The sequence below is a fragment of the Hippocampus guttulatus genome, chromosome 19 (assembly GCF_054856545.1).
Source record: "Hippocampus guttulatus isolate MCC_2025c chromosome 19, RoL_Hgut_1.0, whole genome shotgun sequence".
Taxonomy (NCBI): domain Eukaryota; kingdom Metazoa; phylum Chordata; class Actinopteri; order Syngnathiformes; family Syngnathidae; genus Hippocampus; species Hippocampus guttulatus.
The window spans coordinates 4,744,564-4,761,310 of record NC_141279.1 but is presented as its reverse complement, the minus strand read 5'-3'; the positions used below and the strand labels follow the sequence as shown (position 1 = coordinate 4,761,310).

Below are 16,747 nucleotides of genomic sequence, written 5' to 3'. Positions count from 1 at the left end.
GCCTCTTCCTCTCCGCAGGTGCGCTGCTGCTGGGTGGCATCCTATACAGCTGGCAGTTCCCACACTTCAACGCGCTCAGCTGGAACCTGAGGGAGGACTACTCGCGCGGCGGCTACCGCATGATGTCGGTCACGCACCCGGCAATGTGCCGGCGCGTTGCCCTGCGGCATAGCGCGGCACTTGCGGGCCTCGCCGCCGCCGCGCCGGCGTTGGGCCTCACCACGTGGACCTTTCCACTGGTGTCGCTGCCCATCAACGCGTACATCACCCTACTCGCCTTCCGATTTTACCGGCGGGCCGACCGCGCCAGCGCCCGCAAGCTGTTCTTCTGCAGCCTGTGGCACCTGCCCATGCTCCTGCTACTTGCGCTCACATGCAAGAAACCTCGCAACGATGACCCCGCTAGCACAAGCTAACACAATCACTTGATGGATTCAGAGTTTTTTTACCCCAAAAAGGCCTCAGTGTCTCCACTGTAAATATGTATTTATTTATGAGGGCCCAGCACTACCTCTTCTTATAAAGCGGGGGATGTCAAACTCAAGGCAGCCCACACATCAAAGGTAGGCCATCTTGAAACCTTTAACTGTACAGGAAATGTTTCATTAACAGTTAATCATGATCAACTGTCATATGACCTTAATCAGTTGAAAATGACCATGTTCAAAACAATAAAACCACTTCACTGTTAAACGTGAAAACGCTCTACCTTTTGATTACAAGTGGCAAGCATATGGCGCCGGTTTAGCTGGCAGCTAGCACAAGAAGGCAGCAATCGCTGAACTGCACCATCGAACGCGATCCAAGCCGTCGTCCTTTTTTCAAAACACTTCAAGAAGCCACCGCCTTTTAATTACCAGAGACTAGCTAGCGGCAAGCACAAGAAGCTGATCAAGCGGTCTGCATCATCACTTCAATGCTTTTTTCTTTTCAATCCGCGATAAACAGATCGACTCAACTGGGGTGGTTTAAGATCCATATAGTCCTTTGCAGAAGAAGTTATTCAAAAGACTGCTTTTTTAAATAACCAGTGAGTAGCTAGCGGATAGCATCAGAGGCCAACAGCGGTCACATGTTTGCTCAGTGCTTCAACAGATGGGCTCAAATGCTCAACGCTGGTCACTCGAGACCCAAATCTAAGTCCTTTGTGCATAACAAACACATATGCACCATCACTGTATATTTTTCTTTTTTTAAATTGTGTCGATTGGATAAAACCATAATGTTGATTCATCGCGTTTTGAAGAGACAAAGAAGTGCTTATAACACCCGCCCAACTGGCTGAAATTTTAATCATCTTAATTTAACAATACTACCCCGGCACCTGTTAGTCAACACGAGCACCCCTTTCCGCCCCGTCAGGCCAAGTTTTTGGTGTTTGGTTACATTGCTATCGTTGCCCATCCCGCCGCCATAAAAGGTTGGGACGTGGTTAAGGGAAGAGGGGGGTGGTCCAAGTTTTTTTTTTTTTTTTTTTTTTTTGTCCAAGGCCGCCGGAGCTGTGGCGTCCTCGTAAAGTGCCCAAGCGGATCTGGAGTTTTATCCGAGAGGGTAAAGGGGGATTGAGCGGGCCAGCTGTTTCATCCGAAGAAGAAGAAGATGGAAAAACACCCGACCTGCTCAGGGATCCGATGTCACTCAACTTGGCCTAAACATTTATTTGCCTTATTTTTTTTTTCTTTTTCATCCGTGTGGAACTCAACATTATAGCTCAGCTTTTATTAGCCACATGCTAACTAGAAGGTAAGTAATACGGGAATGCCAGCATCCTGTGGAGAAACCAGGAATCGTGTAATACCCATAATACATCACATAAAAACAACATTGTCAAAGATTTTGATGGAAAAACCTCTGTTTGGTAAATTGTTCATCTCTCATCAGCGTTTTTTTTTTTGTTTCATTCTCGGTGAGAGTATTACACTTTCTCTTGACGTGACAAACTAAATTACAATGAAATACGGATATCAAACGGAAAACACGTTTGTTTTGTATGATGATAATCTTTCTGCTCATAGTGTGTATATGTGTGTGTGTATCTTAAATTGTAGATTCCAGTTATGTTGAAGATTCATTGCTAAAACAACTCAGTGTTGTTTTTATATGACCGGAACAAAAATTTAAATTCCGCAATCAACATACTGTATACGTTTTTTTTTTGTTGTTATTTTCGAGATGAAAAGAAGTATGTTATTTTTGACAACACAAAAAAAAATGATATGAGCAAGTAATGTGAGCATTTTTTAAAACCGTTCAAATGTCAAGATAGAAAGGTAATATGTTGATGTTTTTGATAGCTTGTTTGTTTCACCATTAGTGTTTGATTTTCATATTGTATCATGAGTGGAACCTTATTTTTTAGTTGAAAGTTGAATTAGGGGTTGCAGCTCTGCTTGTTGCTTTCAATGGTGCAAAAAAAAAAAAATCATACATTTCCACTCTTGCGTATGTGTCCTTTGACCTGCAACACTTAGATGAGAAAGCCAACGGCGGTTCCACACAAACACTCATGGCTGGACCAAAGCTAGCCTGCCTGGTGAGTACATACCAAAAGTATAAATATTTTAGTTCAAAAATTACTTTCCTGAACTGAAAATATACAATAAAAGTAATATATCGTTCAATGTTTAATTTAATGCATTTTCTGAGCACTCCCACACAATTAAAATAATAAGCCACCCAGTAAATTAGGAAAATCTTTTCAGTAGTCAATTTAAAAAATGTAAAGGGTTTAATTGTTTATTACTACATCTATCAACTGTTGTTGGTGTGAATACGATTTAAAAGTTCCATATGAATAACTCTGAAAACGTATTTACATTTTTAAGGGGGGGAGGGGGGATCTATCCATGTACCCAACAAGAAGTGGCTCTCCGATTTTATTGAAGGAAAAAAATGTGACGTTAATAATAATAAATAATCACTTCGTTCATTAAATGCTGCAGTTGCCGGTATTTCATTTTGTTAATAATACTGTGGTGACATGTTTAAAAATTAACTATTTCAATGTGACAAACGTGACATAACGTCTTTACACATTTTTTAACCCTTCATTTATATGCCTTATGAGATTTTTACTGAGCGCTCTAAAGAACAGTTTTTAATAAATTAGTTTAAAAAGCCTTTTTGAACTATAAAACTCTACTATGCCCAGCAATTTTAGCCACGCCTTCTTTCTCCTAATTGGCTCGTTTTTAATCAACAAAAGGCTGCGTGGTCTTCCTAAGCGAGAACCGTGATTGGCTTACGTAACTGCCAATCATTTCCACCGCTGCTTTATAAAGCTCCGCGCTGTATCTGCTGAGTCCGATGTGAGGTGAATCTGCGTCGGCATCAAGAAACTGCATCGGTCGTCAACTTTTCCACTCTTATTTCCCCCTTTATGTTACAAAGATGATTAATAACCCACCAAATAACCCTCCACTGATGGATCTGTTCTTGTAAATCGTTCGTTCGACACTGAAGTTGCAGAAGTTTGAGACGTTTCCAGGTGAGCCATGAGTACGAATTGTCAACGGAGATTACCGGAGTGACGGAGGCGACATGCCCCGTTGGGACGTGCCTGTGACCGGGGAGGCTTATGGAATATAGCCCGCCGCGTCCCAGCCCGTGTTGCCGCAAGAAGAAGGCGCTCGTCCTCAGCATCATGCTCTTCATCTGGATCTTCGTGCTCTACTCCTGCGTGGGTCCCTGCTCCACGGGAGTGCTGCTGGACTCGCCCCGGGACCGGGATGGGGCTCCGGTGACGGGCGAGAGGACCGAGCGTGCCGATCTGCTCTCCAGGCTCCGGTGGGAGGACGTGGACTACTACGAGGAGCCGGCGGCCGCCCGCGGAGCCGCATCCCGGGACTTGCTGCTCAGCGACGAGCCGGAACCCCGGGTCCCGGAGCCTAGCCCCATGTCGAGCTTCTCCAACGGCGCCGGGAGCAAGAAGCTGCCGCAGGCAATCATCATCGGGGTGAAGAAGGGAGGCACCCGGGCGCTGCTCGAGTTCCTGCGGGTGCACCCGGACATCAGGGCTGTTGGGGCCGAGCCGCACTTTTTCGACCGCAACTACGACAACGGCCTGGAGTGGTACAGGTAAGACCCCGCGCCCTGCAAATGACTCCTATTTGACGCATCTTTGCATCATATTATAGATTTAAAAAAAATATTTCCCCACCCTAGTGCAGCATCCTTCATACTTTACTACTTAATAAATTTAATGACACTTAATTGCAAAAAGAAGCCCTTTGGCACAGGTTGTAATATACTTTTGCACCGCTTTTTTTCATCGGTTTATACCATTAATATCTGGGATGTTTTCCTCACTAGTTTGTTGTTGCTGCTCAACATGATTTCTTTAACCCTTCATTGCAAAAAGAAGCAGTTAGCCATCGATTGGAATACACCTTTGCATTTTTTTGCATCATTTTTGCCAAATGTTTTCGTCGGTGTACTTTAAGTATTTTACTATATTTAATATTAATTAAGTGCGTCTTTAATGCAAGTGAAGCACGGTGGCACCGACTTAAAATGCATTTTTTTTGCACATACCCCATTAAATGTGCAGCGTGCACTGATCTCTATTGGACGCGGTGCAACACTGCAGCTCTTGTGGCTTATTTCGTTGAAACACTTGCGTTTGTTGCTGTGAGTTGGGTTTGAATGAAAAGAGCAGCCTCGGTTTGGTGCGTTCTGTTTAAAAATGTCAAATTACTGCAAAAATGGACACTTTAAATGTTTGTAACACAAAAAAAATGTTTTAGTTTGAGGACAGAAATATCTCAATTGGCTGAGGGAGGAAAAAGTGCATCTGCAAGGCAATGCCAAGAGTCCTTGATGAGAATCATAATTTAAAAATTAGCTATTTTTGTTTAAAAGTCTTTTTTTGTTTGTTTTTGTTTTGCAGTGTTACCCATTTAATGGCACAATTTTTCTCAATTGTGCTGAACCGATCTGAAAGGTCTTGTCTCCTTATTTATTTGTTTGGGGTGACAATCATTTATTTTCTGTGAGCTTAAAAGACAAAGGTTCAAAAAAGTATTTAATTTTATATCAAGTAAATACGTAGATCGATTGTATTGATTGGAATTAGCAGTCAATGTGAATGGATGATGGGGGGATTGGTTAATTTTTTTCCCTTTGAACTTTTATGTGTGTGTTCCTTTTTATTTTCACCAAAATTAGAACCAAACACTGACTGAAGTCAGAAATCGTTCTTTTCTATCCTATTTAGAACTTTTTTTCTTGCTTTTCGTTATAGCGTAATAAAATGTTATTTCTTGTTCAATTTAAAGTTGCCCAAAAATCCTCAGGATGGAAATTTTTATCGATTTCCGTAGTTCTCCAGTAAGCAGATTGCATGACAAAAAATCTGCATGTATGGTTTATTGAATTCTCCAAATGGCTTTGATAGGCTACACCTCACACGAGACCCGAATAAAGATGAGCGGTCTTGAAAAAGGATGGATGGTTTATTATCTTTTACGATAGAGGGAAAAAAAATCCAATCATTGGTGTTGTTTAAATTGTCTCCTTACAGCCATCAATAGGTGGCGCTAGCATTTTCTGTTGCACTTTTATTCATCCACACAAAAAGGTACAGTCACGTGTTTTCCCGCAACACATTGCCCCCACCTCCTGGCAGGGAGCTCAGGCGCAAAGACGCCCCCCTTGCATATTAAAAAAAAAAAACCTTAATCGACTACGAGTGAAGCAGACTGCATTTGTTCTCCGTTTCCATTTTGTCTTTGCACCTGTTGGCTGACCCTGCACTGTGTGTTATCATTAGCATGCTAGCAGCTAGCAAAGTTAGTGCCAAGCGAAATGATAAGAAATAAAGCAAAAGTAGTTAGGTCAAAGGAGTCATTTGAAAGCTTATTTTTTTGACAAGTAATGTGTATTGCCGTGATCAGTCTTGAGATAAGAAATAAATATATATATATATATATATAGAAACCATCATCTTCATTTGTTGAAAGAAAAAAAAAACGCTGAAAATAATTTTGCATCGTTGTAAAAGTCCATTTGTAAATACAAATGCCTCCCAATAAATGTGTGTTACTTTCTGCGGTTGCGTAACCAAATCCTGGCAGCTGTTGCTAATTTTCTGACCACCTTGCACGAAAGCCGATTTACTCCACAAATGCAACCCGAGTAGTCTTGGGATAAATGACAACAAAGTCGGGGTCATAACACATCAGTATATTTCATATTGATATGACTTTAAAGAGGCATGTGTGTACAGTGTGGAGCTGATGTCTGCAAATTTGCATACTTTCGGTGTGCATTCAATTCAATATTCTCATAGGTAAATTTTTGCAAATAAGCATCTCGCTCCCCCCTCCCCTCGTCAACATGCCTGTAAGTACTTATTCAGCGCTGCTGGCTTCAAAGATGAGGAGGATCTTGTGATTTCAGACTTGGTGGGTAGTTTTTTTTGTCCCCAAATTCCCCCGCTCCTCTTTTCCCGTCCCTCCGTGACACATCCGGGACAGTCCTGGATGGCTGCTCGCTCTTTTATTCGTCCTCGGCGGGGTGCGCTTAAGTTTCCTGGCAGGTGACCCCCGTCCATGACCGTCGCCCGTGACCTTCCTTCCTTTCACGTCCCCTCCCCAAAAAGAGGCCACCTGCTCCTTTTGTTAACTTTTTTTTCTTGCACTGTCTCGCAAAAAGCATCAAACCGTCGCGCTTCCTCCCGCGGTGGCGCCGTTTGGCCACCACACAGAGGTTCACATCGCCGTTGGTGCGGAACCTTAGTCGGAATAGCTTTGCGGCGATCGATTGGCCGGGCCTGATTTGAGGGCGTGCGTGCGTGCGTGCGGGGGGGGGGGGGGGGGGGGGGGGGGTGTCACACTGCAATCTGTTGCCCATCTGACCACCGGATGTAACGGGCGATGCTGTCGATCGACAAAACGCATCTGCGTTTATCTTTCCAAATCACTAAACGGACTCTCGTACTCTTTGCATCGCGAAGTTGCAGTCGTGCCACCATGCCGCCTAAACATGTCACAGCCAGATTCACACTCTCCAAACCTTCAACTGCACTCAATAAGCCACACTTTTTACGTAGCGTTTATCGTCTTACTGCTCTGTTACTCTGTTTCCGTAGCGGATGTTACTATTGCCATGTTGTCTTTGGGACCATACTGCCTCCACACACACACACACACGTGACACACGTCTGTAATTGGGCTGTGTTTTAACCGCTTGATAAGTCTCATGAGGGCCTTCCTAATTCCAGAATCTCCGGCGGCGCCAACAGCAGATCCTCAACTCGGCTGAACGGGCCTCTGTCCATCTTTAGTCCCCAAATGAGTGGCTTTTATGTTGAATTGTTCCACAGGTTGTCCCCTCCCCCTAATCGACACACACACACACACCTTTCCCCTCAATGTGTGGACACACTCATTCACAGTCCTCCAGTGTGTGTGTGTGTCACGCTTGACCCGTCCAATGTGAGGCGACGCTCCCTGCAGGCCTCGCTGACCACAAGTGTGCCCCCTAAACCCCCCTTTTGGTCAGCATGTATGCCCCCCCCCCACACCCTTGCTCCTGCTGCCTAAGCTGCCATTACAAGTGGTTAATTGTAAAAACGGGGGACCCCCACCCCCCCCCTTCAAGCATCCGAGCCCACACCGGTCGGAACAATGTGGCCACTGCGTGCGTACACTCTCACACACACACACTAATGTATGTATTAACACAATCCACAATAAAAACACAAACCCTCCTTGTGTCCCCCCCCCACCCCTGCAAATTAGTCTCATTTTTAACGAGGTGATAATTCAGACGCCAGTGCACACCACCCCCTAGTAAATGTTTCATTCACCTCCGTTACATAAACACACGTTAAATTGCTGACACCCCCCCCCCCCCCAGAGGCTCCGCTAATATTAATGGCACGTACGTTAATTATTATTGCTGCGCGGCGGCAACCGTTTTGGTCCCCTTCTCCAAAAAAAAAAAAAAAAAAGACAAGGGGGTTGAAAGCGATGACAGTCAACCTGTAAAGCCGCACTTCTTGTCCCAGGTATGAAGTCCCAGAGGTGGCCATTAGACTGCGGGAGAAGTGCGAGCGCCTCCGGGAGACACATGGCTCGGGTCTCCCGAGGTTTCCATTAGCCTGGCAGGAGAAGCGCAGAGCTCATTAGAAGCCCCCCCGAGTTGCTCGTCAATGTCCGCATGGACTCCCTCAAAAATGTGCTCTTCCCTGTATGCTGAGACAACTGGGTTCATGCCAACAGCAGCAACTTGCCTGTTTTTAAACCAACTGTTGACCATGTCTAAAAATGACATTTAGTAAAATGCTAGCTAGCTAGCATTCACTGAAAAGACGCTGACTTCCTGAGTGGGTCACACCACAAATCCAAAGATTTGATTGCGCGTTTTTGCCTTTTTGACCATCCATGGCCACTGTACTTTATTTATTTATTTTTTAAAGTGAGTCAAAAATAGTCTTATGTGTTTTCCACATCCAAACAGATATCTGAGAAGAACCTGATGTCCAGCAGGGATTCTAAAAAAGTCAATCGAAATGTGAGACAAGGACTCAAAAAAGGCGGGGATGGATGAGCAAAGCAACCAACATTGCCCAGTTGACCATGGCAGAAGAAATACTGTATTAATTAGTACTATACAACTCTTACACTATGTTTTGTTTTTTTTTTTTCTTCTTTTGAAAATTTGCCGAGATGCATCATCATCAGGTGTACTGACTGGAGCTTTGAGCTTTTAAAAAGCAGTTTTTATGTATGCTTGCTTGTTGTGACTGTCGCTAGCTTAATTAGCGCAGTTAAAAGGATACTCGGTAATAGACATCTGTGGGAAAACCTCTCACCGGGTTTTCACCGCCAGTTATGGGTGATGCAAAACAAAACAACCCGCCCCCTTCCCAGCTTCTACCCCTACACACACTTCCTGTGTCTGTGTCTGTGAGTGTATGTGTGGGGAGGGGGTATTGAAGTGGCATGTGCTTTTTCATCTTTTATTCATCTTTGCTGCAGCGAGATCAAGGCTCCACGTGTCTCATGGTGCATGTCAGCTGTCAGGAAACGCTCACAGACACACACACTGACTCTTCACCTGCAGCTCCTTCGCACAGCTCGCTGATTTTGTCGCATCCGCTGAGAGCTAACAGCCTGCTAAAAACAAAAACAAAAACCAAAGCTGATAGTCATTTGCCACTTTCACGCAGAGACCCTGTGAAATTTTCACAGCGACAACCGCAGTCAAAATGCTTCAATGACTCCACTGACTCCGTCGAGCACTAAGTTGACCGATAAGGATTTTCTTTTAACATCCGAAGGCATAAAATTGCCGGCTTTACTTCGTCACCCTCGTTGTGTCTTGCGTGTTATATAATTAAGTTACTTATCTGTCCTGCATGCTTCTGATACTACCTTTTGAATGTGGAGGGTTGCCTGGTTGGCTTTGCTCCATGTCATAGGCGTAGCACAGAGCCGCTGTCCCGCCTATCTCATGGCTTTGATGTAGCGCATCAGGAAAGAATTCGCTTTTTTTTTTCATATTAATGTCACAGCCTTAATAAGCCTCTGGTAGCATCTCGAAAGTCTTTTATCTTTTCAAAGATTAAAAAAAAAAAGAAATCCTCCAAAAAGCAAGCGAGCGACCGCTCCCCCGGGTTCATGCGTCGCACACGCCGCTAGCTTGGCCGCGGTATCGTTAGTGCTGCGTAATTGTGGGCCGCCGCGGTTACAAGCTCCAGGCGCTCCTGCCTTCTGCTTTAAGCAGGACGCATGATGGCTACTTATGGAATTGAATCATTTGAGCTTGTCACAAGTGGACCGCAACAGCAACCACAATCATCTCTGCTTTTTATTTATGGCTTCACTACTTTCTGATGTTGCCTCCAAGACACGGTGTGGACTCGAAGCGCCTTTTTCTTTCTCTCATTTTTTTTTCCCCCCCTCTCGTTCAACAGCCTGATGATGGATGGGGACAGGTTGCAGCGGTCAGGGTCGACTCGGGTTCGGCTCGGAGTTGGAGGGTCAGCGCGTTCCCAGGCTGCTGTGACACAGCGGCACCGTTTTCGAAGCTGCATTTATCAAGCGGATCGGCGGAGACGGCGCGAAGGGGGGAAATCCTGCTTTCTTGCCGACGTACTTTCCGATAAAGCCGTTGAGTTGGATCGCGCGATAGCCGAGCCCCTCCCTCGATGGATTCCGATGCAGTCAAAGGACACAATGAGTGAGCAGCTGATACACGACGTGTGCTATCACGCTCTTCCCAAATAACATTTATTAATTCTGAAATATTGTTTTGGAGAGTATTGATGGTTCCTGTTGGTCATCACATTTAATGGTAGAGCCCAACGGATTCCCACTCGGTCAAAGGACAATATACGAAGCTGGCCTTGGAAGTGTCATTTTACGTCACTCGCCCTCAGCTTTTATCGTTTGCAAAATGTTTTGGGGTTTTTTTTTTTTCGATTGAGCGAGAAAAACGGTGAGACAGCAAAGATGTCACGGCAGGGCCTCAAAGTTTGAGCTTTAAGTTAGCCCGGTCCGAACATTTGGATGATATCAAGGGGTCGCCTTACACATCCTCCTTCTTTGTCATTTTGATTCGAATGCAATTTATGAGGGAATTGACATTTGTAGCTACGCATCGGGCGCGACTCCAAAAGCGCCGTCGGTCTCCTACGCTTTGGATTTACGAGCGACGCCGCGCTCCGCGGTTAAACTCCGTGTCGCCGCGGACTTTTATTTCACGACGTCTGGCTTCTGTTTGTGCTTAAGTGCCACTTTATAAAATATACAGCAGAAAACCCTCAGCGGCAGCGTTCCGATGACGAAATGCGCACCGTAAAGCTTCCTCATACGAACGCCGGCGACTCGAAGCGCGGCGAGCGGGGCCGTTTCAAACATTAGCACATGTGCGGGGATGTTTGATGTGAACAATCAAGTGGCGTTAAAGATACTTATTGGATCCTTTAAAGGAACAAAAAAAAAAAAAAAATCTTTGTGTCTCCCACTTGATGCTCATGTGAAGGATCTGGATAAGGACGAGAGGCTCTCTGGAGAAGAAAGGGAGCCTTTCAGTGCTTGTTTCCTCCTTCCCCCCCTCTTGAGAGATGTCACTTTGCCGTCGGACCTACGGAGCCTGTCGGGAAAATCTCGGGGATCAATGGAGGTGGTGGATGAATGTAAAGTGGCGCTCGAGTGGCTTTTGGATCCCACTCAAGTGTTGATGGTGCTTGTGGGGCGGCGAGGCTGTTTCCGCCCCCCCCCCCCCCCCCCCCTTGAGCGGTCATCCTTTTTATAATTGGGTGAATTCAGGTGCACTCCTGATTCGGCGCAGTCGTCAGATTTAATAGCACAGCCCTCACTCGACGGATTTGTACTCGAGGACGAAATGCAGTTTGTAGCTCGTATGCTATCTATCGTTTAATTTGAACACTTTTATCAGTTGTTAAAAAGTGGACCTCTTTTCCGCAAGGTCAGATACGTGGCAATGTGTCGTGAGTTGCTCAGTCGATTGGCGCGAATGGTCTCGGTTTTAATTTGAATTCAAGTGTGGTCTGGAAAAAAAAAAGGAAACAAGACAAAGTATCCTCCTCCTTGCCTTTTTTTTTTTTTTTTTTTTTTGGAGGGTACACAAACCCGCCCGCTTGCTTTGCTTGCATTCAAATCCAACAAACCCCTCCACGATTTGACATTCAAATGCATTCAGCTTCTCCAACCCAAGCGACAACCTATTGTATCAAACAGAAACCGGCCTGCGGTGGGCCATTATCGTCCAATCAAACGCGACAGGAGGAAGACGGGACACATCAGACAGAAATAACCCACTTCCTCTGTGTTTATCTCAGCTGGGAACTGGTGGGTGGTAGCGGGGGGGGGGGGGGCTGCAGGGTGGTGGGCGGCCAACCTCCGTTTGATGGCGTCATGTGACAACAGCCTCTGCTTTGTGTCTTATCGCTGCTTTTGACTTTTTGTCTCTTTTTGGGTGGAGGTGGTGGTGTTGGGGGTTGGGGGGGGGGGGGTCATTCCCAAAAGCGAAAAGGGGTCTTTTGGTTTCTCATCAGCAGAGATGTTTTTGGCGACGGGATGTTTTCGCATGTTCCACTTGAAGCGCACCCCTTGAAAAGTTTCTCCGGGGCCCTCGATAAGCGCCTCTTGTGCGTGCCTCGGACCTTTTTTTTTTTTTGGGCCGCAAACGCACAATGGGCCCGCTTTGAAAAGGCGGTCGAGGAACACAAGAGCTTGCTGACAGCATCTTTTAAGAGCATCAGCTCATAAATCACAAGGGAGGAGAATGGGCATTGTTTTCCCCAAGAGCCAAACTCCACCCGCTCTCTTTTTCCACTTTTCTGGCAACACAGTAAAGTCAGAGGTGAAGATTTTTTTTTTTTTTTTTAAAGCAAGGGGCCTCTTCTTGAGGAATTTGGCGCTTTTTTTTTTCCTTACCGTTTTGCCATCCAAGCGTCCTGTTCTTTGGCGCTCCTGTGATCGCAAAGGCTTTGAGGGATTCGTGACGCTCGGATCAGCGTAGTCGCTAACCCAAATGTCTGCGCCATCGAGTAGGAGTAAATTTGCTTTTTTGATGTATTTTTTTTTCTGAAAATACAATGTAAGCATTTTTTTTTCCAGAAAACATGAGCGAGCAAAATTATTCACAAAAAAAATTCCTTGAAATAATTTAGTTTTTCCTCATAGTTTTCATGTCAATGTTTGATCATACATTCATCTAGATCAGGGGTGGGCAAACTTTTTGGCTCGGGGGCTGCATTGACTTTTAAAATTTGACAGAAGGGCCAGGTCAGCACGAGCTATGGTACATTAAAAAAAATAAACTGCATTTGTTGACAGTCCATATCAAACATCAACAGAACAAAAGCATGAAAGTACTGTATTAATATACTTTTTTAAAATGACGACAGTGTTGTTGATGACCTATTTTAGCCTGTGCATTTCTACAGATGGGTTGTGATCAGACCAGTAGAAGTAGAGCGATACAGAGGTCCTAGGTGGTCGAAAAGATCCCACCCCCCCCCCCCCTCCCTGTGTTCTGCAACTTTAAGTCAATGCGCCACCTGGCAGTGAAATGCCTGTCATTACAAGTCCAATTGAAATGAATGCAATCATTCACATCGAACCTTAATTGTGGACCGACCTTCGGCGGGCCGGATTCGGCCCGCAGGCCGTAGTTTGCCCACCACTGATCTAGATCCATTCTGAAATATTTAAAATTTCGGTCGTTTTGAGTGAGTGAGTTATTTTGGTTTCTGTTGGTTTTATCGCACCTAATAGCGGTCTCAGACCCAATCACGAGACGAAATATGGAGCTACTCCGAGACAATTGTGCTGTCGCTTTAATGGCTCCTCATCATTTCTGAAATATGATCATGTCTCCAGTCTCGACGAAGAATGACTTTTTATGGTTTCTGCGTCGTTTATTACACGGAAAAGTACGGTCTTCGCTCAACGGCTTCAGAGAACAAAATATGTAGCTAGTCTGGGACAGGCGCGCTTTGATTTTAATTTCCTTCAACCTTTTAATCATGATGAAATATCGGACTTTCTCTTTGTCCCAATGGAGGCAATGTGATGAGCCTTACTGGACTTTTATCTCCGAGGGTTCCGCCCGAGGTACTTGGTTATCTCTGCCCACCATTGTTTTCTTTCCTGTTGTCAAACCTTTCTATTGATGTCACTCACCTTCAAGCACAGGCCCCCCACCAAAGCCAAACAATAATGTCAGGTAGAGGTTAGCGGTAGAAGCCTCCCACCCTTCACGGTTAACAGAATTTCTTTGTGTTTGCGGTCGTAAATTCCGTGGTCAATCTTGACACAGAGAGTGAGTGATCATGCTAATGCAGCGAGCTAATCGGTTTAACGTAACAACTAATTGCTTCTTGGCTTCTCCAATGAGACTAAGTGGGACTCTGTGAGTCATTGATCACAAACCGACTCCATCTACCTGATTACATGCCGCAACATAGCTAAACTCTCGTCTCTCGTCCCGGCAGGGATCTGATGCCCAAGACCCTGGAAGGCCAGATCACCATGGAGAAGACCCCCAGCTATTTCGTGACCAAAGAAGCGCCCGCCCGGATCTCGGCCATGTCGCGGGACACCAAGCTGATCGTGGTGGTGCGGGATCCGGTCACCCGGGCCATCTCGGACTACACTCAGACGTTGTCCAAGAAGCCCGACATTCCGTCCTTCGAGAGCCTCACCTTCAAGAACAGGACTACGGGCCTCATCGACACGTCGTGGAGCGCCATCCAGATCGGCATCTACGCCAAGCACCTGGACAACTGGCTGCAGTACTTCCCCATGGAGCAGATCCTGTTTGTGAGCGGCGAGCGGCTCATCAGCGACCCGGCCGGCGAGCTGGGACGCGTGCAGGACTTCCTGGGCCTCAAGCGCATCATCACTGACAAACACTTCTACTTCAACCAGACCAAGGGGTTCCCGTGCCTAAAGAAGGCGGAGGGCAGCAGCAAGCCCCACTGCCTGGGCAAAACCAAAGGGCGCACCCACCCAGACATCCGCCCAGAGGTGGTGCGCCGCCTCAGAGACTTCTACCGGCCCTTTAACATGAAGTTCTACCAGATGACTGCGCACAACTTTGGCTGGGATTGATGTGGGTCGGGGGGGAGACTTCATCTGTATTTTTTTTTAATTATTATTAATATTATGACTATTATCATTATTATTATTATTATTATTGTCAGATCCCTGGTAATTGAATGGCAAAATGTGGAGATATTGCTATACAGTATATATATACAGTATATATGTAAAATGTACAGAAATCTATTTTATAATAATTTATTTTTATTTTTAAGGAATTACCGTAATTCACTAAGCTGCCTAACCATATTTCTTCATAATATCCGGCTCATACATTTCCTCTTTTGCTTTAGTTTGGTAATGAACATTCCTCATGTCCGTTTGGCAAGTGATTCCGGCCCGCACGGTCCTGCGCTGGTTTTTCGTTGATAAAACCAGCATCATCGATGCATCGGCAACAGAGCTCAATTAAAAAGCACCAAACTACAAGTACAAAGTGCTCAGAGGGGTTTCCTGACTATCATTGGAATCGCGACTATCCCAACTAACGCTCGTACTGATCTTGTGACAATTGCTAATACTGTGACGAGCGATAGCGTCACGTGAAACACGATCAAAGATACAACTTCCATTGGTGATGCTAGTTTTGCTACTATCGATAGCATCACTTTTACCGTTAAAATCGCTAGCATGATACTACTTTACTAGTGTCACTTGTAAAGCTACTAACAATAGTACCGCTACTATTATTCTGACGGCTAGTTTTCAGACTATTATTAGGACTGCAAGTTTTGTTCCTATTGCTAGTACTATAGCTGCCGCTATTGTTGATAGTACCGCGACTGTCGATCGGAGGTGGCAAATTCAGGTCCAGAAATAAAATAAAAACCCTGCCATTGTTTGGCTTTAGCCACAAATGCTTCGACTCAACCAGCACAGAATCACATGTGCCCCCCCCCCAGCCCCCATTATTTTAGCATCCAGCTGTCATGTTCTATACCTTATTAAAAATCCCTTCATGCATCTCATGATCTCTACTCAACATTTGCCCCAAATCAAATCACATTTACACATATCCCACCACCTTATTATTATTCTTGTTTCTTTTTTTGCTTTTTCTTGTTTGTTTTCTACTTGAATCGTTGATATGCAAGGAGGGAGATTGCGCACCGTTGTCGTTGCGCTTTTTGTCTGACTGTACATGAACAGACGTTGTGTAACAAAACGTGAGGCCTGAATGTAGCAAAAAAAAAAAAACGCTCTGATGTTGTGCCTCTTAAATTTATACAATTCCACTCCTGTCAGCTGCTTGTTGTCTGTTTAGTTGCTCCTTTTTTTTTTTTTCCTGGATTCAAACTCGTGTGTTCACATCTTGTGTCCAAGGTGCAATGTTTGAAGAAGCATTTACAACTGCCATGTTCTGCGTGGAAAGACTGACGTTTTTTTTTTTTTTTTGAGGGAGAGGGTCGAAACGGGACCGCCGCAATCGTGCGAAACGAGATTAAAAAGTGACCCTGCAGCTGCATTGTTTTTATGTGGTTGAGTTTTATTCAACCTGACTTGTTTGTTTGTCTTACAACACGTGTGACACGGAGGCTCGAAAGACAATTTTCTTTGGGGTGTGTGTGTGAATTTGACACGCCATGCAAAGAGCAAAATGCAACGGCTGTTTCTAGACAATTAAATACTAAACATTCATAATATTTCTTTGTATGAAGAAATAAATAAGTATATATTTTACCAAACTGTTGTACTGTGTCTCTGACCTGCATCCATAAATTGAGGATACCATTTTCTTCTGCGTACTGCTGCATGCACAGATATAGAATGATATAGTATACCATCCATCTTCTGATCCGCTTTATCTTCGCAAGGGTCGCAGGGGGGGTGGGGGGTGCTGGCGCCTATCCCAGCTGTCTTCGGGCAGTTGGCAGGTGACACCCTGAACTGGTTGCCAGCCAATTGCAGGGCACACAGAGACAATCATAACATATATATATATATATATACACACCTATATATATATATATATGCATGTATTTATTTATTTTTTGCCCAAATCGTCCTTTATGCATTGTCGGTATTTGAATGAGTTTCCAAACTTCGGGGTGGGGGGGTGTCACCGCGTCACAGGTGTCATTGCAATCAAATGTGGGCGGGGCTTAGGACGAAACCCGGTGACAGTGGAAACGTGATGTGCAAACGCTGCAATTTTGACGAGTTTA

At 45.0% G+C, this 16,747-nt stretch overlaps 2 protein-coding genes across 3 annotated transcripts in view; both read left to right on the top strand.

Annotated features, from left to right (window-relative positions):
• The window catches only part of cox10 (cytochrome c oxidase assembly factor heme A:farnesyltransferase COX10), a 42,622-nt gene extending 41,921 nt beyond the window's left edge, over positions 1–701 (top strand). For both annotated transcript variants that reach the window (XM_086139133.1, XM_086139134.1), the window contains one exon: positions 19–701. In XM_086139133.1, coding sequence (XP_085995259.1) covers positions 19–416 — 398 coding nt within the window. In that variant the 3' untranslated portion in view covers positions 417–701. The remainder of the gene's footprint in view (positions 1–18) is intronic.
• A 2,617-nt stretch (positions 702–3,318) lies between these two features.
• On the top strand, positions 3,319–16,267 carry hs3st3b1b (heparan sulfate (glucosamine) 3-O-sulfotransferase 3B1b). The gene is made up of 2 exons (XM_086099333.1): positions 3,319–4,077; positions 13,973–16,267. Exons 1-2 carry the CDS (start codon positions 3,578–3,580, stop codon positions 14,589–14,591), a joined length of 1,119 nt encoding a protein of 372 aa, XP_085955459.1. The 5' UTR covers positions 3,319–3,577; the 3' UTR covers positions 14,592–16,267.
• Positions 16,268–16,747: the final 480 nt, after the last annotated feature.